We start from the raw sequence: 21,195 nt of genomic DNA, 5'->3' as shown, positions 1-21,195 counted from the left end.
TTGCCGAGTCCTGGAGCAACTTTCACCAAATATGGAAGGTTTTTTTTGCCTCCGGTTTTCGGCACGCAGGCCACGGCCCAAGAGCGCAGCTTTCCAGATGCTGAGGTCAGCCCAGCTCTTCTTCCCTCCCCCTGCTCCTTCCCTGCTGCCTCCCAGTGGGTTTGGCCCTGCATCCATCGGGACAGGAGTAATTCCACCCCCTCAACTCACTGGAATCCCTGGGTCCCCCACCAGCATCCTCTGCTGCTGCCACAAGCCTGACCCCACGCCACCCCAAAAGCAATGGTTTTTAGGATTTTGGGGGACCAGGAAGCCAGGGGAAAGGATACCTGATGCTGGCACTCCCTGGCATCACTGCTGGATGCCAACCTGGCACAGGTGGGATGTAGCCAGAAGCCTTGGGATAGCCAGGAGGGAGCCAGGCTGGCATGCAGGGAGTGATGGGCAGCAGGAGGTGTTTGGTACCCAGGGATGGGGATCCAGGTCTCCATGTGGAGTCAGAATTCCAAGTATACCTGAAGCCAAGAGCTATCCAGGAGTCAAAGATGATGGATGCTCAGAAGCTGCTCAGGAGCTACCCTGGAGTCCATGGGCACCCAGAAGCCAGTGGGGACTCCCTGGGTACCCAGGAGCTGATGGATGCCCAGGATCCAAAAGAGACTGAATCCACAGGCACAAAGGAGCTGAAGGACACCCAGGAGACAACACTCACAGGCTTATGGGCTTCCAGAGGCCATGGGCATCCAGGAGCTGATGGATGGCCAGAATCCAACAGGTATCCAGCAGTCCACAGACACCCAGAGGCAATGGGAATGCTGGAGCTGATGGATTCCTAGGATCCAACAGGTGTCAGGAGTCCATAGACGCTCACAAATCCAGAAGTAATCACAGGGCCCTGTGAGCTGATGGACCCCCAGGTGCCAACCAGTACCAGGAGCCCATGGGCACCCAGAAATGTCATCCAGCAGCTGACAGATAGCCAGGAGCTGACAGATGGATTCTTAGGATCAAACAGGCACTAGAAGCCCGTGGGCACCCACAAATCCACAAGCACTCAGGAGCTGATGGAGGAGGTAGGAGACCTGAACCTGTGCCATGCCCCTGCCAGAACTTCTCCTGTCCCTCCTTCCTGGATCCATGTCCTGGAAGCAGCTGAGGTGCAGCCTTCACCCAGCTGTGCCCCACAGTCTCCCCGTGCCTGGCGCTCCGTGGGTCTCCCCAGCCGGCTGCAAGCGGGACGGCAGGGATCTGGGGAGGGGGGGAACCACGCAGCTGGCCAGGAACGCCCACAGCCCACGTCACATCACAGTCCAGGCGAGAGGTGACAGCTTCCCTGCCCCGTCATTGTCACGGCGGCACCCTGGGGTGGGGATGAGGGGGTGGAAGGGGGGGTTCAGCATCCACTGACCTGCGCCAGGCTCGGACGATCGAGGGCCGAGTTCCCTCTCCGCTCACCGAGGCTCTGAGCCATCTACATCCCATCTCACCGGGGTTTTGGGCGACCCAAAAGAAATCAAAAGGACCAAACCCGATCCCCTACCGCTAGCGACGGTGTTTCTGCCGAGGGGTCAGGATGAAACTCTTCCAAAAAAAAAAAAAAAGAGCAAGAAGAAGGATGCCAAATCAGGGCAGGCCAGCGAGTCTGCTGCTACTCCAGCTAAAAAAAGCAGGAAACCATATCCCAGGCTCGGAGATGCCAATCTTCCCATGCAAACAACTCCCTTTTTGTTTTTTTTGGAGAGTATCGGAGGGCTCGGGAACAGGCAGTCACAAATAGCAACTCCACAGCACCACCAAGGAAAGGTTCTCCAGCCCCAGGGACCATGCAGGGATGCTGGTGACCCCCACAGCAGGATGGTGGCTTCTCCAGGTGGTGGCTGTCCCCTCACTGGGATGGTGACTCCTCCAGAGGAAACCTGGTGGTGGATACTACCACAGGTGTCCTTTTCCCAGCACATCCATGCAGGGATGTCCTGGTGGGGTTCACTGGTGTCCTGGATGTCACTGGTGGGGTGGTGGTGGCCATCTTCTGGTTCCCAAAAAGGGACATGCCTGGAGTTTCTGGGACAACGCAGGACATGGGGGTGACACAAGCCCAACATCTGCTCCGTCAATCCTTCCACCACTCGGATTAAAGGGATTCTACTCAAAATACCCTGCAGAAGGTACAGGGGAGCACCAGGCTTGGGGGCAGCCCCCAGCTGCACCCAGGAATGGTGGCCATGAGGGCAGGAACTGGGCAGACTGGGATCAGCCTCCTGTTCCCCGGAAGCTGAGCGGCTCCAACGGGAATTTGCACAAAAAGTGAGTTACTGGAATACTTTTACCCAGATGCTGATTTTTGTTCTCCCTCCCATTGGCTGGGCTGCAGTTCCCAAAGAACCAAAAGCAAACACACTATTTTTAGAGAAGAGTTCATTTACTGGAGCCATTCCCTTTGAAATTCCTCACTCATCCTCTCCATGGAAACCGAGGGAGTCCGGAGAAACAGCCCCACCGGGACCAACCATCAGAGCTTTAAAAAGAGCCACATTGAGGGAGAGGGGGTGGAAGTGACTGATTTTTCTTCACTGGACACATCCTGGCCTGGAAAGCACCATGGTGGAAATGGCAACACTTTTGTTTTAGCAACCTCTGTCTGTGCAAGCCGGGCTTGATGCCTTCAGGAGACATCCTGGAAGATGGACCGTGTTTTCTTGGAAAATCATACCTGGATAGAGTATGGGGACTGTTGTCTTGGATGGGTGGTGGGAATGGGTGGAATGGGATGGGGGGATGGGAGCATGGACATGGATGGAGGTTGATGGACATGGGAGGAGATGGATGAAGATGGGTGGATGAACAAAGCGGATGGATGGATGGATGGATGGATGGATGGATGATGGATGGATGGATGGATAGATGGAGGATGGATGGATGGATGGATGGATGGATGGATGATGGATGGATGGATGATGGATGGATGACGGATGGATGATGGATGATGGATGGATGGATGATGGGTGGATGGATGGATGGATGGATGGATGATGGATGGATGGATGGATGGATGGATGATGGATGGATGGATGGATGGATGGATGGATGATGGATGGAGGATGGATGGATGGATGGATGGATGATGGATGGATGGATGGATGGATGATGGATGGATGGATGGATGGATGATGGATGGATGATGGATGGGTGGATGGATGATGGATGGATGGATGGATGGATGGATGGATGGATGGATGGATGGATGATGGATGATGGATGGATGGATGGATGGATGGATGATGGATGGATGGATGGATGGATGGATGATGGATGGATGGATGGATGGATGGATGGATGGATGATGGATGGATGGATGGATGGATGATGGATGGATGGATGGATGGATGATGGATGGATGATGGATGGATGGATGATGGATGGATGGATGGATAGATGGATGGATGGATGGATGGATGGATGGATGGATGATGGATGGATGGATGGATGGATGATGGATGGATGATGGATGGATGGATGCATGCATGGATGGATGGATGGATGATGGATGGATGAATGGATGGATGGATGATGGATGGATGGATGGATAGATGGATGGATGGATGGATGGATGGATGGATGATGGATGGATGGATGATGGATGGATGGATGGATGGACAGATGGATGGATGATGGATGGATGAATGGATGGATGGATGGATGGGAGGATGGGAGTCTCCTTCCCTCTTTTCCAGGGCATGTCCTGAGAGAAGAGGACACTGTACTGGCCAAACCCCAGTGCTGCTCTGCTACACCTTTCCTCTGTGGGAGGGCATCTCCTTCTCCATCCTGGATTTAGGAGAAGTTCCTGCTGCAGCTTTGAAGCTGTGGGATGTCCCATGGGACCTGCTGTGACCAGGTGAGGGAGCTCGGCAAGGGGAGACCTCAGCACATCACCTCTCTGGGCACTCCCATCACACAGGGATCAATATCCAGGGGAAATCTCCCTCTTCAGAAACACCCCTGGGAAAGGCTCTAAATCAGAGAATGGGAGAATCACAGAATGGTTTGCACCAGATGGGACCTCAATTTCATCTTGTTCCAACCCCCTCCCATGGGCAGGGACATGTCCCTCTAGAACAGGCTGCTCCAAGGCCCGTGCAGTCTGGCCTTGAACACTTCCAAGGATCCCACAACCGTTTCAATGACAGATTAAGGCTGCAGGAACAAGCCCTGGGAAGCTTTGAGCTTCCATCCCAGCTGGGCTTGGCAGGAGGTTACCTGGAGGTTACATCTCAGAGAGGCCGACCTGCTGCTTCCCTGGCGAGAGCAGATGGAAGAACAAGGCCACCTCCTCCCAGAAGCTTTGGAGGCATGTGATTTTCCATGGAAAAGCCCAGGCATCTGTGCACAGATGCAGGCAGGGTGCAGGCAGGCTGCTCAGTGCATCTCTGAGAATATACCCCAGCACCAGGGATCTCCCTGTGCTTATCTGGGAATATGTCCCAGCACCAGGACCCTCTCCATAGCCCCTGTATGTTTATCCCTGCACTCCAGGACTCCCTGTGCACAAGATCCAGGGATTTCCCTGGTTGCACAAGCTCCAGAACCAGCCTCTCCCTGTGTACCCCTTCATGCCCACCCCAGCCCCAGAGAGCTCCTGGTGCATCCCAGCTGCAGGACTGTGGGTCTCTCCAAAGCCAAGCTCCTGCCGAGCCCATTCCAGCCTCCCACCCTCGCTGCAGTCCCTGGATCCTGCCAAGAGCCTGACCTTTGGATCAGGCAGCCACGGGCCAAGGCCAGCCCCCAGGACCAGCTCAGCCCCATGCTAACCCTGTCACTGCAAGGCTGGATCCTGCCCCACACCACCATCCCAGGCCTCAAAGGATGCACATCCCACGTGGATCATCCCCTCTGGCAGAGCTCGCTGCCTAATTAATTAGAGGCTTTTAATTAAAGTGGGGGGACAAGGAACAAAGCAGCCCTGTTCAAAGCTCTGGCAGTGAGGAAGGGAATGGGCAGGAATGGGCAGAGTTAAGGGGATTTTGGTACCAGGGAAAGGAAGAGACAAAAAATGGGCAGAGATAAGGGGATTTGGGTACTGGGGAAGAGTAAAAATTGGGCAGAGTTGAGGGGATCTTGGCACCAGGGAAAGGAAGAGACAAAAAATGGGCAGAGATAAGGGGACTTGGGCACTGGGGAAGAGTAAAAAGTGGGCAGAGTTGAGGGGACTTTGTCACCAGGGAAAGAAAAGAGGTAGACTACAGGCAGAGTTAAGTGAATTTTGGCACAGGGGCAAGGAAAGAGTAAATAAATGGGCAAAGATAAGGGATTTTGGCAGTGGGGAAAGAAAGAGACAAAAATGGGCAGAGTTAAGGGGGTTTGGGCTGGGTTGCCTGACCCAGTGCCATTGATCCCAGGGTCAATCCATGCCACTGACAGGAAGCATCACCAGCCAGCTTCTCCATGCTCCATCCCACATCCCACTTCTCTGAAGGGCTGCCTGCGTGCCTCAGTTTCCCCCCACTCCAGCATTTTGTTGAGCACAGCAGATCCAGGGAGGCAAAACCATTGGAGCAAAAGCATTGGAGAGACAAGATTTGCCCATTCCCACCTCTCTCCTGCCGCTGCTTTAATTACAGATTTCCAGTAACACCAAAAAATGAGACAACTGCCCAGCCACAGCCCCAAACCTGGGGATTTACGGAAGTGGAACGGAGGGAAACTGAGTCCAAAGATGACAGACTTTAGGAATACGTGGCCAGTGTATGGATCCAGCCTTTGAGCTGTCCCCACGGTGAGGAGGAGCTTCTGGAGGATCAGGGATGAGCCGGGAGGGAGGATGCTGGGGAGGAAAGGGGGTGGTTTATGCAAGTGTCCCTGGGAACGTGACCCCCACGTGTCCCTCCGGGATCCCCCTCCATCCCCGATGGCTTTTCCGGGGTGCGGCCGCCCCGCTCCGGGACCCGCAGGTGGGGAAGGCAGCGGCCGGGGCGCCGGGGGCCGCGTTCCCACGACTCCCGTGCTCCCCAGAGGTGCTATATTTAAATCAATATTTTCCTGTTTAATCCGAGTGCTGCTAAGTCAACAAACACAGCATGACAGGGAACACGCCTAATTTTCCATCCCCAGACGGATTCAGCCACAGGGAGAAGAAAGATCCAAGGGGCTGCCGGTCTGGCATCCTGCTCCTACTTTCACTGAGCAGCAAATGGACCCCAAATCCATCCCAAACACACCCTAAATGCATCCTGGCTTGCTGTTAGGCTGTGTGGGGCTGCACACAGGTGTACACGCATGTGCTCGTGTGTGCTGCCCATTCCAGCAGCTTTTGGGATGCTGGAAGCATGAAAAAGTCTTTATCTCGAGTTTTGGGGTTTTGTTTCTTCTCCCATGGGATCTGCCAGAGTGGGATGTGCTGCTAACGACCCCGGAGGAACAAACAGCCCGGTGCCCACCATCAGGCACAGGGTGAAGGAGTTCTTCCACACCCAGGATGGACTGGATGGCTCCAGCCCCATGGAGAATTGCTGGAAAGCGCCCAGGACAAACAGTGCTGCCCCCGAGGGAGAACAGCACGTTACCTCTCTGGGAGGGATGTGCCAGATACACCTCTGCCAAAGCCACCACCAAACCATGGGAGCTGGGAAAACATCCTGGGGCAATGATGCTGCAGGGATACTCAACCCCAAGAGAATACCTTGAGGGTGAAAGATTTTGGGAGAGAATATTTTAAGGGAGCATCATCCCAGAGGTGCCAGACCCCATTATTAATCCCTTCCCAGTCTGGTGGAGATGGACACCCTCTCACCATCACCACTACACGAGACAGATGCTCCCATCCCCCAAAATTCCCAAGTGGAGGTGACCATTTCCTCACACAGACTCGCAGCCTCACAACGCTGGCCCTTTCCATTGAGTTAGGGAGGGGGAAAAAGAAATCTAGAAGTAAAAAAATAAAGCTTATTTCTTCTCTGCTGGTCAGGGAGCACATAAATCCCTGTTCCCAGCCAGCCATCCCAGTGCCAAGTTATATCCGGTCCTCGGTGCTCTCACTTAGAATTAAAGCAACTCCCTCGCAGGGCTCGTTCCCCCTCCGCCCCCCCAGGCAAAGCTGGTGCCATCTGAAATAAAACATCCCAGCTCCACCATCTAATAAATCAAAAGGAGAAATAAAAATCCTGGTTTCAGTTAGGATATGGCTGGAGCACAAAGAAATCCCAAGGCAGGAGAGAGATTTGAAGATACAGCTGTGGTGTTGCCCTTAAAAGGGAAAATTCGCACCCTCTTCCCCAAAGCCGGAGGGTTCAGGCAAGGTGAGGAGCAGCATCCTCAGGGTCTGTTTCCACAGGCTGGCACATCCACCTGAGGACATGCTTGCCCAAACAGGGCTCCCAGCTGCTAAAAACCCACCCTAAATCTTCCCATAGCTGGGATCAGACCAGGGCTGGGGGCGTACTGAGGCGTGGGGTCTGCAGAGCATCCCTGATATTGGGGCCATCAGGTACCCGCCCCAGGACACCCCAGGGACCTGCCTGAGTCAGAAACATCTCTCTATAAATTATTAAGATAAGCCATATATTATATAAACTAAACATATTAATTATTTATAAATGCCACTGGGTGCACAGCCTCATCTTGGGGACCTGCCAATGTCCCCAAGGTGGCACCGGCCAAAGCTCCGGGAGGTTCCTCATTAACCCGTTTTAATTATAACGCTCGATGGTTTCACAGCACTTTTCAGCCCATGATCGCAGAAGACAAAAAACTAAACCTAAATTGGTCCATCAGGCAAAAAATGCTGCCAAATTCACCCAAAACATCCCCAAGGATGTTTCACGCACTGGCCAAGAGCGGCCATCCCTGTTCTCAGCCGCCAACAGTGGCTGTCTGGCAGTGGGGACAGCAACGGGAGAAGGAGCTGGGTGGGGAGCAGAAATCCCTAGAGAATATTTCATGGGGAATGTTGCTGCAGGGATGGTGGATTCCAAGAGAATAACCTGGAGGAATGATGCTGTGGGGATGCCATACCCCAGGAGAACCTCCTGGGGACGATGATGCTGCAAGGCTGCTGGATCCCACGAGAATATCCCGTGAGGAGGATGCCAGATCCCAAGAGAACATCCTGGGGAAAAGGTGCTGCAGGGATCTGGATTTTGAGAGGATCCAAAGAGAAGCAGCCTTGCTCCATGTGGCTCTGCCCTGGCCAGCAAGGGTTACACAGCCGGGCTCAGCCCCGGGGACTTCACGCTTGGCTGCCGGCGGCTGCTGGAAGGGAATGGTCCAGCCCATCCTCTTAAATCGGCATCGGAGCAGGGGAGAGAGCCCTGCCAGCATCATTCCTGCGAGCTCTCGGCAGATCCCCCGCGGGAATGGGTATTTCTGGGCTTCTCCCAGAGCTATTAAAAGCCCCGTGGGTGCTGGCACTGCCGTGCCGCAGCAGGAGGTGATGCTTCCAAGCCCTTCCCGGCACAAACAGCCCGAGTGATGGGAACCCAAATCCCTGTTCAAACAACAGCCAAGGGGCCAGGATTGCCAAAAACTCATCCCAGGAAGGATCCCAAAGCACACAGCTACGCTTCAGGGCGAGCAGAGCACCTTCACATTCCCCAGACTACACCAGTTCTTCCCCAGAGAGGATCAAACTTTTACCTATCAATCAAATATTCAGTGCATGCACAGAAATATTTTTCCCCTTTTCCCCACCCACCAGCATGGTAATGCTCACATTCCCAAGTGGAGGGATGGTGGTTTTTTTGGGGGGGGGAATATGTAGATTTCCTCAATAAGGGCTGTAACTTGAGGAATCCCAAGCAGAAGGTTTGTTTAAACCTTCCCATTAAGGGAAAAGGTAACTTTTGGTTCAGCGTCTCAGGGATGGTCAATTTATCCGTACCTTATATAGCATCACTGAGAAATGATCTATATAAACATAAAATTGTATATACATTTATAAAACCCTCTTCCACCAAGACTTGGTGCTATTTAACCTGAAATCTGCTTTTTCCCATCCAAACACAGCCTTTTTATCGAGGAGGTTGCTCCAACAAACAAGACCTCATCCCCTGGGGACCACCGGCAAGGACTGGGAGGGCTCTTGGCCATCCAGCAGCGCCTCTGCAGATGGGAATTTGTCCAGCACAAGGGACACGTGACAGACCCCCAAGGTCACCAGTGCTTCGGACAAGTGGTGAACCCCATGAAACAAAGGTGCTTTTAGGACGGATGGGCACTTACCACCTGTGGCTTGGTCCTGGGGCCGTGTTCGTCAGGCAGCCGCGAGCACCGGGGCAGCCGGGGCGGTGGGGCAGCGGGTGGCGAGCGGGGTCCGTCCCCAGGACTGGGGGACGTGTCACCTGAGTTGAGGGCCAGCATGTACCGCTTGGTGACATCCTCCAGCGAAGGAGGCTGGAGGCTCGGGAAGGACTTTCCAGGTGAGCGGCCGGCAGCCGGCGCAGGGAGGTGGCCGTGGTGGCCGGAGGGGACGAGCGGCTCGGGGACGCTGATGGGGACGAAGGTGGCGGGCTCGCTGGTGTGACGGACGTGCTTGGCGGCCGGGCGGCTCTTGGCGAGGACGGCGGGCGCCGGGGGTGGCTGGTTCTCCTGGTGAGCCGCGCGGTTGGAGCGCTTCTTGGAGCTGCGGCGGGTGATGCGAGGGGACAGCATGTCGGCCAGCTTGGGGTCAAAGCCGTAGCCGCGGCCGGTGCCCGGTGCTGCCGGCCGTGCCGAGAGGATGGGCTCGCTGCTGGACGGGGGAATGCTGGGCTCCAGCTCGCTGATGGCCTCGCCGGGACCCTCGAAGGCGCCCGCCGCCAGCTCACCGCGGCGGCTCGGGTCGCTCAGCGACTTCTTCTTGATGGTCTTGCCATTGGCCTTGTCATCGCCCAGCTTGGCCATGGCGCCCGGCTGGCTGACGATGGTGCGGATGAGGCTGCTGTAGTCGCGGGGCCCATCGCTGCCCAGGGACAGGTCGCTGCCCGCGCTGCCCGCGCTGCCCGCGATGGCGGCGGGCTGGGGGATGCCCGCCTTGGCGCTCAGCGAGCCCAGCAGGTTGCTGTCGACGGAGAAATTCTTCGCCTCCTCCGCCACCGAGCATCTCCGGTGAGGCATGGGGTCGCTGAGGGAGCGGTAGGGCTCGGTGCCACCCTCGCTGCCACCCTCCATCCCATTGGCGCCCGCCGACGGGAACTTACGTCGGCGCCGCAGGCTGCCAGGGGTGCTCGGCGTCTCGGGTTTGCCAGCTGGAAGGTCTTCAACCACCGCTGCCGTCGGGTGAGCGGGCAGCGGCATTGCGGAGTCACCGGCTGCCGGCCCGGCGCTGGGCAGCATCCAGGAGTCCACAGCTTTGTGCAGGTCTTGGAAGGGCATCCCCACGGGCTCTGGCTCCGTGACGATGCCCTCGTCCGTCACGCTCGACTCGTGACCCGACAGCTCCTCCACGGATTTACTGTGAGCGAGGTTCTCCTCCAACTCCACGTCCTTCAAACACCACGTGCTCTGCACCTGTCCCCGAAGGGTTGCGCCCGTCGTCCCCGTCGGTGCCACCGCCTCAGCGCCCTCCACACCTCCGCTGTCCTTCTGCTCGGCGGCAAAGCCGTAGTCGTGCTGGGAACCCATCCTGCTGATCTTCTCAAACACCTGCCTCGCCTCCTGGATGTACTGGTCCTGGATGACCACGGGGAGAGGATCCTCGTCCGCCTGCTGCCCCCCATCCGGAGCCACCCGGCCCTGGCTGTCCGTAGAGGCCAGAAGGAGCTCGGAGGAGCTCTGCTTCATGGTGCTCTGTAGGAAAAGCCGCCGAGTCCCGGATTTTTCGGAGCAGGTGAAGGACTTAGCGCGACGTAAAGTGGCCGTAAGGTCCTTGAGCGTTGGCCGCTCGCCCGGCGCCCAGCGGTTTTGGGGATGAGTGGCACCGCAGCTGCCTGGGGAGGGGCCGGTAACACTGGAGCATCCGTCGGAGCCCACGTCAAGGCCGATCCTCACCCCTTTCTTCTTCACCTTCAGCTCTGAGAGGTCTGATTTGAGGAAGCTGAGGAGAGTCAGGGTCTCGGTGGCGATGTCGGGGTTGGACAAGGACTTGCGGTGCTTGGCCCGCTCCCCTTCCAGCCCTGGCTGGCGCAGGCTCTCGCTCCCGTAGTCCGCTTTTGCCTTGGCCACGCTCTGGGGCAGCTTGGGGCGGACGCGGACCCCCGGCTGTCCCCACGCCAGGCCATCTCCGGCCCCGAAACTGGGTGATCGATAGATGCCATAACCCCCCTGGAGAGTCCGTCCTTGGCCGGGCCAGCAGACTCCGAACTGCTCCTCTTCCTTCAGCGTCTCCGTGCTGGAATACCGGCTGCTGCCGCGTGACCCGCCGGGGCTGCCGAAGGGCAGGATGTTCACCTTGGAGACGCGGGCCACCATGGGCAGCGGGTGCCGGGGGACCACCCTAGCGCAGCCTTCGGCCCCGGCATCGCCGTCCGCCGTGCCCTCCTCCTCCTTCTTCTTCTTCCGTGCGGCGCGGGGCCGGTGGGCAGCGCTCTGCCCTTCGCCTTCGCTGCCCGACGAAGCGCGGGGAGAACGGGCCGCCGCGGCTTCATCGTCCCCGTTGGAGCGGGGTGATGGGGAGGAGGAGGGTGGTTGCGGTCGAGTCGAGTTATGCCAGGAATGCGGGCCGGGCTCCGGCGGAGCTCCGCGGGGAGAGCGGAGCGCCGGGTGCGGGACGCGGCTGCGGGGCGGAGGCGGCGGGGGAGCTCCGCGGGCGCTCCCGCTCCCGCTCCCGTTCCCCATCCCATTCCCGGTCGCCGCCGTCGGCTGCCGGCAGCTTTCCCCGAAGAGTTTCCGCATCGCCGGGACGCTGGGCCAGCGCGGCGGCTCCGCGTTTAACCCCGGGCCCGGCGGCGACGGCGGCGGCGGCGGGGGCGGCGGTGGAGCCGGGGACGGCGGCTGAGCTCCGGCATGAACCGGGCCCGTCGGCTCCGGCTCGGTAAAACGAAGCGAAAGCTGCCGTACCGACGGGGCCAGGCTGCCAAAAGCCCGGCCCGGTTGTTGCTCCGCGATCGGCGCTGAAACTTTCCTACCCGGGAAGAAGAAGGAGGAGGAGGAGGAGGAAGGCGGGGAGGAGGCGGGCAGGAGGCACCGAGCCGCCGCTACCCCCCGGCCGCTGCCCCCCTCCGCCATTGTCGGTGCCCCCCCGCCGCCGCCGCCGCCGCCGCCTCCGCCCGCCCCCCGGCCCCGCCGCCGCCGCGCCCCGGCCCCGGCCCCGCCGCAGGCACCGCCCGGCCCCGCTCCTCCTCCGGGCTGCCGGCGGGCTGCATCCCTCCCGCTTTGTTTTCTCTCTCTCCCCCCCCCACCCCCCACCCCTTCTTTTTTTTTTTTTTTTTTGGCTTTTCCTCCTCCCTCACCCCCTGCTTTTTTATTTGTTGCATTCAAATAAACTTTCCTCCCCGGAGGCGGGGTTTGCTCCCGCAGAGGGGGAGGGTTGAAGTTTTGCTCCCTTTTTTTAAAAATTATTTATTTAATTTTTTTTTTTTCTTTTTTCTTTCTTGGTGTTTTTGGTTTGTTTTTGTTTTTGGAGGGGAGGGGGGGGGGAGAGGAAGGCGCTTTCAGAGCTGCCCTCTCGCTCCCAGGCTGAGCAGGAGCACCTCGCACCCCCCCTGCATCTTTCACCCCCATCTCCTGCATCTTTCGTTAGCCCCTGCATCCTTTCTTCCACACCCCCCCGCCTCCAGCATCCTTCATCCCCGCTTCCCTTTTATAAAGAGGCTTATCAAAAAGTGGGAGAACAACTTTTTACATGGGCATATAGTGATAGGATGAGGGGGGGACAGCTTTAACTAAAATATGGGAGATTTAAGTGGCATATTGAGAAGAAATTCTTCCCTGTGAGGATGGGCAGGCCCTGGCACAGGATGCCCAGAGCAGCTGTGGCTGTCCCTGGATCCCTGGAAGTGTCCAAGGCTCGGAGCAACCTGGGATAGTGGGAGGTGTCCCTGCCCATGGCAGGGTGTTGAAATTAGATGGTCTTAAAGATCACTCCCAACCCAAACCATTCTGTGATTCCCTCCATCCCTTCCCGGCTTTTTCTTTTTAGGGAGGAAACAAGACAAATAATCAAAAATGTGAGTGCCAGTGAAAGATTCTTCCCATTGCAGCAGACCCTGCTTTGCAGCTCGTCTCAGGGAAGAAGAACACCTTGTTCCCAACTTGCAAAGCTCTCCAGCGAAGCACTGCCCCGTGAACAGACTTTCTCGTGGGTTTTCAGCATCGCTTGTCAGCGCTTGCTATTTGAAGCCTATAACCCTTTTTTTCCCCCAAGACAGCAGATTTTTTTCTGGGGATGTGAAAAATGAAGGTGGCTGGGACAGCTGGTGAGTGAGCTGCGGCCTTGGAGACATGGATGGGGCTAGAGAGGTGTCCTGGCCGTGCAGAAGATATTGCTGGCTCTGACCCCGAGGCACAGGAAAAAAGGGGAAAAAAAGAAATCCAACACCTCCGTTTTTCAAGACCTAAAAAGCGCCCGCAGCGATGCCTTGAGATGCTCTGCCACAGCAAGTATTCCTTCCCTGGCTCTCCCTTCCCACCCTCCACCCTGCTTCCCGCAGGCCTGGGTGTCTCCTGCCTGCAGGGATGACATCCCACCGTGTCCCCCCCGCTGGCATTTTGGGAAGAGCCGTGTGTTTCATCCCTGCTGCGTTCTGCAGGAGCTGTTCCTCGGCTGCTGGCTGTGAGCATTTGGCAAGCAAAGGAGATTTGTTGAAGCATTCACCCCATTCCTAAGGCATCCTTTTATTCCCATCACCCTGGATTCCAGGCCTGGAGGTGCCAAGGGAACTGCTGTCAGGACCCCAAGGCGGGGCAGGACATGATGAGATCCAAAGAGAGCTCTGTGCATCCCCTTCCCTTAAAAACGTTCCAAATTGGTGATTCCAGTATCAGGAACATCATCCTGAGGCTGTTGGATGTGACCACCCGAGCCCGTGCAGCCCTTGTAGCCCTTGTAGCCACCACCAGACTTTTTGGAAGCTGATTATTTTTTTTTCCCTCCCTCAGAGCTTTATTGTGTTTCGATTTTTTCGACAACCTCGTCCCGTGGGTCGGATCCAGGCACTGAGGTGCTGGGCTCCTCCCTCCCTCCCTGGAGCGGGGTGGAAACCCACAGATCAGGCGGATTGCTCCAAATCTAAATATTTTGCGCCCTCTCCTGGGTCCGGATGGCGTGGCCCAGCCCTCCCACCCCGTCACCTTCCTCCTGTCTGGGAAGAGATGGGGACATCGGGCTGGGCTTGTCCCTCCAGCCACCGCTCTAGCAGCCCCCAGCATTTTGTTCTTCCATTGCAGGACGCATCCAGAGCTTGCTTTTGCCTCCTCCTTCACATTCTGTGCCCCGACCTACTCATTGTCACCGTCAGGACACGGACTCAGCTCCTGCAAAACCACTTTTGGTTTGAGCTAATGCTGCTGCAGGATCCCTCTGGGTTCCAGCCCAGCTGTGATGCTGAGATCTCTGAGCATCATCCAAGAGCCTGTGACCACTCTGGACGCCCTCCTCATCCTCATGACAGCAAGGAGACACCCTGGGACTGCCAGCACTGGATGCCTGGGTGACCTGAGGAGACACTGTGTACCTGCAGGGAGCAAGTCAGGATGGAGCTGCACGCTTGGCCAGCTGAAGGTAGCCAAGCTGGAGGGGTGCTCAGCCCTGGGGATTTGAAGCAAATTATTTAAATCCACTTAGGTGTGATCATTATAAGCAGACATGATAAATGCAGTTATTCACATATATATTTATATATATATATATATATATATATATACACTGTATAGATACATACATTGTGTTCAGGCAGAGAATTTCTGCACTGCAGAGCCTGTGCTGGGCCACAAACCTCCCTCTGCTCGGCTATATTCTATGTCTATACACACAGTGGGTGTATACACCCATGTGAGAAAGAGCAGGGAGTTAATTCTATACACCCTGTATGTTAGAGAAGACCCGCAGGGCGATGAGTGTGCATCCACCTCGCAAATCCCTCCTCGCTTGGAGGGAGCAGCATCCCAACAGAGGCTGTGGGAGCAAAGCTCAACCCCCAGGCCCGTGGAGAGCCCAAGCCAGCTGTGGGATGCATGGTGACGTGGCCAGGACTCTGAGTAGCTCTCTGTGGCATGCATCTTCCAACTCTGGGCATTGTCCGCATCTGCTGGCTCCGACTGTGGTGGATCCTGGTTAGGAGGTGACAGCAGGGCACCACTGACACCAGGATGGACCAGATTTGGGGTGCTGGGCTAAGCAGGGAGCTGGACTCATATGGAGGTCCCCAGGCAGGTGACAATGCTGCTGGCTTGTGCCTAACCCAGCCCACGGGCATGGCTTCAGTGGGAAATGCAGCGTGGGTGTTCCAGTTGCCCTGATGTCCCCTTTCCCTGTTCCCAGTCCATCCAGGGGTGCTCCTCCACCATTTCACAGCACTGGCAGTAGCAGTGAGCCGGTGTCTCTTGCTGGTGTGGCCTCATTCCGGGCACTGGGGGACAGGGATGTCCCAGTGCTACACAAACCATCCGTGACACTGATCTTGAGCTAGAGAAACACATGGCCCCATGGTATGGGCTGAACCAAACCCTGCCAGCCTTCACGTGCTGTCCCCATCAGGAAGTTTTTAATTGAGCACGTGGACAAATCATCCCCCAGCAGCTCGTCCTGGGCCAGGGGTGTGTCCTCCATGGTCCCATCTTGTTCTCCACAGTCCCAGGGGATTTTTATCACGTCAGTGGCTTGACCAGCAAAGTGCTGAGCTGCTCTGAGTGAGCAACCGAGCCAGGGAGAGGACGCTGGATCTGTGATGGGGTAAATACTGCACCACTGCAGGCTGGAGGTGGGCTGAAAGCTTGGGAGATGCCATCCTCCTCTCCTCCAGCATGTCCCCAGAGAAGCCATCTCCGCTCCATGGAGCTTAGAGCCGAAATCGCTCCGTGCCCCGGCGGCACCGAGGGGGCCTCGTCCTCGCCTAGGAGCCGTGGGTGACGCAGTGGTCGTGCCGCCACTTGGAGCTCATCTTGTCGAGGAGGTAGCGGGTGCTCTCCCGGAACTTGCGCTGGGTGAAGTAGAAGAGGATGGGGTCGAGGACGCTGTTCATGCTGGCGAAGGGCCGCGTGCACTTGTAGGCGATGGCGAAGGCCTGCAGGGCCGGGCAGGGCAGGCCGGGCGAGGAGCGGACGATCAGGTAGATGGTCTTGGTGAGGTGGAAGGGGAAGAAGCTGATGGAGAAGACGATGACCACGATGATGACCATGCGCACGGCTTTGTCCTTCCTCTTGTGCACGGCCAGGCCGATGCGCTGGTCCTTCTGGCACAGGATGCGCGCCATGCTGCAGTAGCAGGCCAGGATGGCCACGAAGGGCAGCAGGAAGCCGGTGAAGGTGAGGGTGATGCCGTAGGGGAAGTAGGCGGCGGAGCGGTCGGGCGCGCTCAGGTCGTAGCAGACGGTGCGGTTCCTCTGCGTGCCGGTGGAGGCGAAGACGAAGGTGGGCAGGCACTGGGCGATGACGATGAACCACACGGCCGCGCACACCAGCCACGTCAGCTTCTTGCCCTTCTTCTTGTGCCACGAGGCCAAGGGGTGGCAGATGCCCAGGTAGCGCTGGACGCTGATGCAGGTGAGGAAGAGGATGCTGCCGTGCAGGTTGGTGTAGAACTGGAAGCGCACGAATTTGCAGGTGAAGTCCCCGAAAGGCCAGTAGTCCTTCTGGGTGTAGTTGTAGATGAGGAGCGGCAGGGAGCAGACGTAGAGCAGGTCAGCCACGGCCAGGTTGAGCATGTAGATGGTGGTGCGGCTCAGCGCCTTCCGCGCCAGCCAGATCTGCCCGATGACCACGGCGTTCAAGGGCAGCCCCACCAGGAACACCACCGAGTACACCAGGGGCAGCAGGACCTGCTTGAACTCCTCGTGGTAGGTGCACGAGTTCCTGCCGGTGCTCACGGCTGTCAGGTTGGCCATGGTGCTGTCCCCAGCCTCAGCGTCCTCCCCGCTGGCGCGGCCCCTCGGCGGCACCTGTGGATGTCAGGGGGACAGCTGGTGACTCGTCTGCGTGGTGTCACACACGCCCTTGCAGGGTCAGCCTGGACCAGCAGGTCCATGATGGATCAGCATCCCCTGGTATCCACACAGGCTGGGGGATGAAGGCATGGAGAGCAGCCCTGAGGATGATTTAGGGGTGTTGGTGGATGAGAAGCTGCACATGACCCAACCATGGGCAGCCCCCCGTGCCCTGGGCTGATCCCCCAGCCCGGGCAGCAGAGAAGGGATTTGGACTGTGTCCCTCTGCCCCTGAGCTGGGGTGTGACCCCACCTGCAGAGCTGCCCCAGCCCTGGGGCCAGCAGCACAAGGAGCTGGAGCTGCTGCAGAGAGTCCAGAGGAGGCCCCGGAGCTGCTCCAGGGCTGGAGCCCCTCTGCTCTGGAGCCAGGCTGGGAGAGCTGGGCTACCCAGAGAAGCTGTGGCTACCCGAAGAAGAGTCCAAGGCCAGGCTGGACAGGGCTTGGAGCACCCTGGGCTAGTGCTAGGTGTCTGTGCCCATGGCAGGGGTTGGAATGAATCTTTAAGTTCACTTCCAGCCCAGACCCTCCTGTGACTCCATGATTCTGAGCCACAGTGATGGATTTAGGGGTCTAACAAGGAGGTGAATGCAGAGCGGTGGGGACCGCAGGGCACAGCGTGGTGGCCACACTTGCCACCATCCCCTCTCCCCTTCCCAGGGCACTTATCCCCCACAGAAGGGTTCGCACAAGGCCGAGCGGCCGCCATCCCCCCGGGGCAGAGGAAATCGCGGCGGGATGCGGCGGTAGCCGGCGGCACGGCTTCCCGAGCCTCTGCAGGGGGTGCCAAAGCCCCGCGGCCAGCCGCGCTCGGCCGGGAGATGCCCGGAGCCCGGCGCGACCCCCCGGCCGCCTCCCGCCGCTGATCCGCACCGCTCAGCCCGGAGATTTCTAGTGTCGTGGGCTCCGAGAGCCCATCCAGCCTCCTCTGGGCCGCTCCGAGCAGGGGAGGAGGTTCTGCTTTCCCCGGAGGCTGCGAGCAGCGTGGCAGGTGTGGTCCCGACATGAGCCCCTGGCCCTGCCGTGGGCAGCATCTCTGTCCCTGGGCAGCATCTCTGTCCATCCGCAGTGGGACTGCTGCTCCTCCCTGTCCTCGTTCCTGCTCTGCCAGCCCCCGCTTCCCCTGCTGTCCCGGGCACTAACCCGGGGTGGCCACCGGCAAGGGGAAACTGAGGCAGGGAGGAGGTGCCCAAGCTCCAGCCGGCAGCGTGGGGCACGGGGCAGCAGAGGGAGAGAGACAAACGAGCCCAGGGGCTGTCCCGTCGGCTTGTGTCCCCCCATGTCGGGTGTTTGGGCATTCAGCAGTCCCCAGAGCACAGCCCAGCCATGGTGTCAGCGTTGGGGACACAATTTTGGGGCTTGTGGATCAGTCCCCCTGCTGCTGCACCTTCCTCCTATCCCCCTGGTGCCCCACTGCGCCCCCATTCATCCCCTCACGCCCTATCTGAGCCCCTCTGTCACCTCACTGAGCCCCCATCACCCCCCAGTGCCCCCCTAAACCCTGCTGAGCCCCACTGTCACCCCACTGTCACCCCACTGTCACCCCACTGTCACCCCACTGTCACCCCAGCTCCAGGCAGTGCCAGCACTCACCTCTCCCCCCTCCAAGCCCATCAATGCTCCAGGGCTGTGAACTTCCCTCTCCCTGGGGTCCCCAAAAAGCTCCTTCAGGACCCAAGATTGGGGCAGCACCCCCAGAACCTCCGCCACCCCCCAGGGGAGCAGCACCGAGGACACTGGGGACAAGGTGGCTGGGAAGAGGGGACCAAGGAGTGCCTCTTACCTGCTGGGGGGCCCCAGGGTGCTGGCACCCAGCCTGGCACTGCAGTGGCTGCAACACTTCCCTTTCCTCTCAGCAGCAGCACCCCAGGGAAATGGGGAACTGAAACCCGGCTGGCAGGGTGGGTGCCAGCGTGGGATGGCTCTGAGTGGCACTGCATGGCTGTGACATGGCACAAGTGCCACCAGGGCAGGGCATGCTCCTGCCTGTGGGTGCCAGGATGTGGCCTGGCTCAGGCCATTATGAATTATTTGGTCTTTTCTATTTTCTGGATTTTTCTTTTCTGGTTTTATGCTTTGTTTTGTTTTTCTCGTTTTTTGAATTTTCCCCCTCATTTTTTGGCTGCTTTTCCTCCATTTTTTGAGTCTTTCCTCCATTTTTGCCTCACTTCCCTCATATTTGGCTCCTTCCAAGCGTAGGCAGATTTTGGGGACAAGGAGGTCCCCTGGCACTGTGGCACCAAGACGAAGAAGATGCTCCAGCTGTCCAGTGGGTGCAGTAAAACAAGGGAAACTGAGGCACAGGCACTGAGTTTGAAGTGAAGCAGTATGGCCTACACCTCTTTTGAACATATTTTTCGTCCAAAACACCCCTTGTAGGTGTTGGCAAGGCATTGTTAGGGGTGGCCCAAGGCTACCTAGGCCTTCAGTTATGGGGGGCACCCAAATAAAGGAGGAGCAGCCAAATAAAGAAGGGATCCCCCCCCAAAAAAAAGGCAAATGAGGAAAAAAACCCTCTTTGTAAGAGGGGAACAGCACTGAACACCCCTGCTGCTGGGTTTGGAGGGATGGGAAGGCTGGAGGAGAGGAGGAGAAATCCCTCCTGATCCCAGGGAAAAGCCAGACAGTGGAGAATTCCCATCCCAGCCGTAGCCAGGGCCTGCAGCTGCCCATAATCCCCAGTCACAGCCTGCCAGCACCCACCAATTAATGAAACCAATTAATGAAATCACCCTGAGACCCGCAGCCTCAACCCATTTCCGTGCCCAGGGCATGTTCCTACCTCATTGTCTGGCTGGCTGGATTGTCCCAAAAGTCCCCTTTCTCACCCCAAAACCCCATCATGGGAATCCCTGAAAGATCCTGAGATCTTTTGAGATCCCAAAATCAATCTTTAGGGATTCTCAAGAATCCCAAAGCTCTTGGGATTGCCGAATCTGTAGGAGCTAGAGCCCTGCCACCACAATGATGGGCACTGGCTGAAATCCACTGGGAAATGAGGCTTTCAGGGGGAAAAAAAAGGGGTGCCTGTGGTGTTGGGAGGGGTCAGGATGGGGTCACCCTCATCCCAGAGGTTTAAGGATTCCTGCAGAGGAGGAACAAGGACCAGGAAAGAGAAGTGGGACTGCTCTGTGGCCAGATGGGGAAGAGATTAAAAATAATCACCATCAGCCACAATCTTCCCCCTGCACGTGCCCCCTCCAACCTCTCTGCTTTCAAACCAAGCCCTTCTCCAGTGGAATTAGCTTTCATTAACACCCTGCTATTGATTTGAAGGGGGGTTCTGCAGGCTGGATACAGCGGGAAGAGCTTTTGGATGTTGCTGCCCTCGAATAGGATGTGGGGGAGGGCTTTCTCCCTTGGAAATCTTCCTCCGTGGTTTATCTTTCCCATCCTGGTCTTTGTGGCTCGCTGGCAGGGCTGGAAAGCTGGGCTGAGTGGAAGTGAAAGCTGCAGCTCAGCAGATTTCCAAAAGCATGAAAGGGGGAGGCTCCATCCTGCATGTCACTTGGCCAAAGCCACCACATCCTCCTCCCCAAACATCTCCTGGCTGCTGCCAAAATATCTTCAGGTGCACATCTGCCCAGTGGGGACCCAGGACTGGATGTTTTAAGGGAAATCTCTATTTAGTGAAGCCTGAGGGTGTAAGGATGTGGAAAAATTGGGACAACATTGGGATTTTTGGGGTACTAAAAAGGGGAAAGGGGCACAGGGTGGTGGCAGAGCCACTGTCCTTCATCTTCCTGCAATTTGGGGCTCCGTCATAAATCAGCAGCTCAGGGAGGCTCTGGGCAACCTGGGCTGCGATTCCCTGATGGAAAGGGAAGAATGGGGACAGGGAAGGTGTAATGAGATTTCCCAGTCTCTGCTGGCCTATACCTCAATACATGTAAATATAAATACAAACACAAATACAAATATATACCTCTATACATAACACCTGCACATCTCTCTCTCCATATGTCTTTCACTACGTCCAACCATATCTATGGCTCTCCACACACACATATTATGTATTTATAAATATATATCTCTACACACACACACACACACACACACAAACTTCTACACCCCTGTACTCAAATACGTGTCCCTGAGCACATGGAGTCACTCATGTTGATATATAACTCCATCCATATACACAGAAAT

General features: G+C 57.3%; 2 protein-coding genes across 2 annotated transcripts in view; both read right to left on the bottom strand.

Moving 5' to 3' along the window:
• ARHGEF17 (Rho guanine nucleotide exchange factor 17) overlaps nt 1–12,145 on the bottom strand; it is a 31,748-nt gene extending 19,603 nt beyond the window's left edge. Inside the window, exon 1 of the mRNA XM_086883651.1 lies at nt 9,214–12,145. Coding sequence (XP_086739777.1) covers nt 9,214–12,135 — 2,922 coding nt within the window. The 5' untranslated portion in view covers nt 12,136–12,145. The remainder of the gene's footprint in view (nt 1–9,213) is intronic.
• A 2,576-nt stretch (nt 12,146–14,721) lies between these two features.
• P2RY6 (pyrimidinergic receptor P2Y6) lies at nt 14,722–18,471 on the bottom strand. The gene has a single exon (XM_023929308.2). The coding sequence runs from the start codon at nt 16,947–16,949 to the stop codon at nt 15,960–15,962; it is 990 nt and encodes a 329-aa protein (XP_023785076.1). The 5' UTR covers nt 16,950–18,471; the 3' UTR covers nt 14,722–15,959.
• Between the last annotated feature and the right edge of the window lie 2,724 nt (nt 18,472–21,195).

Source organism: Cyanistes caeruleus, chromosome 3 (genome assembly GCF_971803275.1).
Source record: "Cyanistes caeruleus chromosome 3, bCyaCae1.hap1.1, whole genome shotgun sequence".
Lineage (NCBI taxonomy): Eukaryota > Metazoa > Chordata > Aves > Passeriformes > Paridae > Cyanistes > Cyanistes caeruleus.
This window is presented reverse-complemented; position numbering and strand designations above follow the sequence as displayed.

Bases quoted from the DNA above. Each gene is read 5' to 3' on its own strand.
- P2RY6 (XM_023929308.2), bottom strand. From the start codon at position 16,949: ATGGCCAACCTGACAGCCGTGAGCACCGGCAGGAACTCGTGCACCTAC.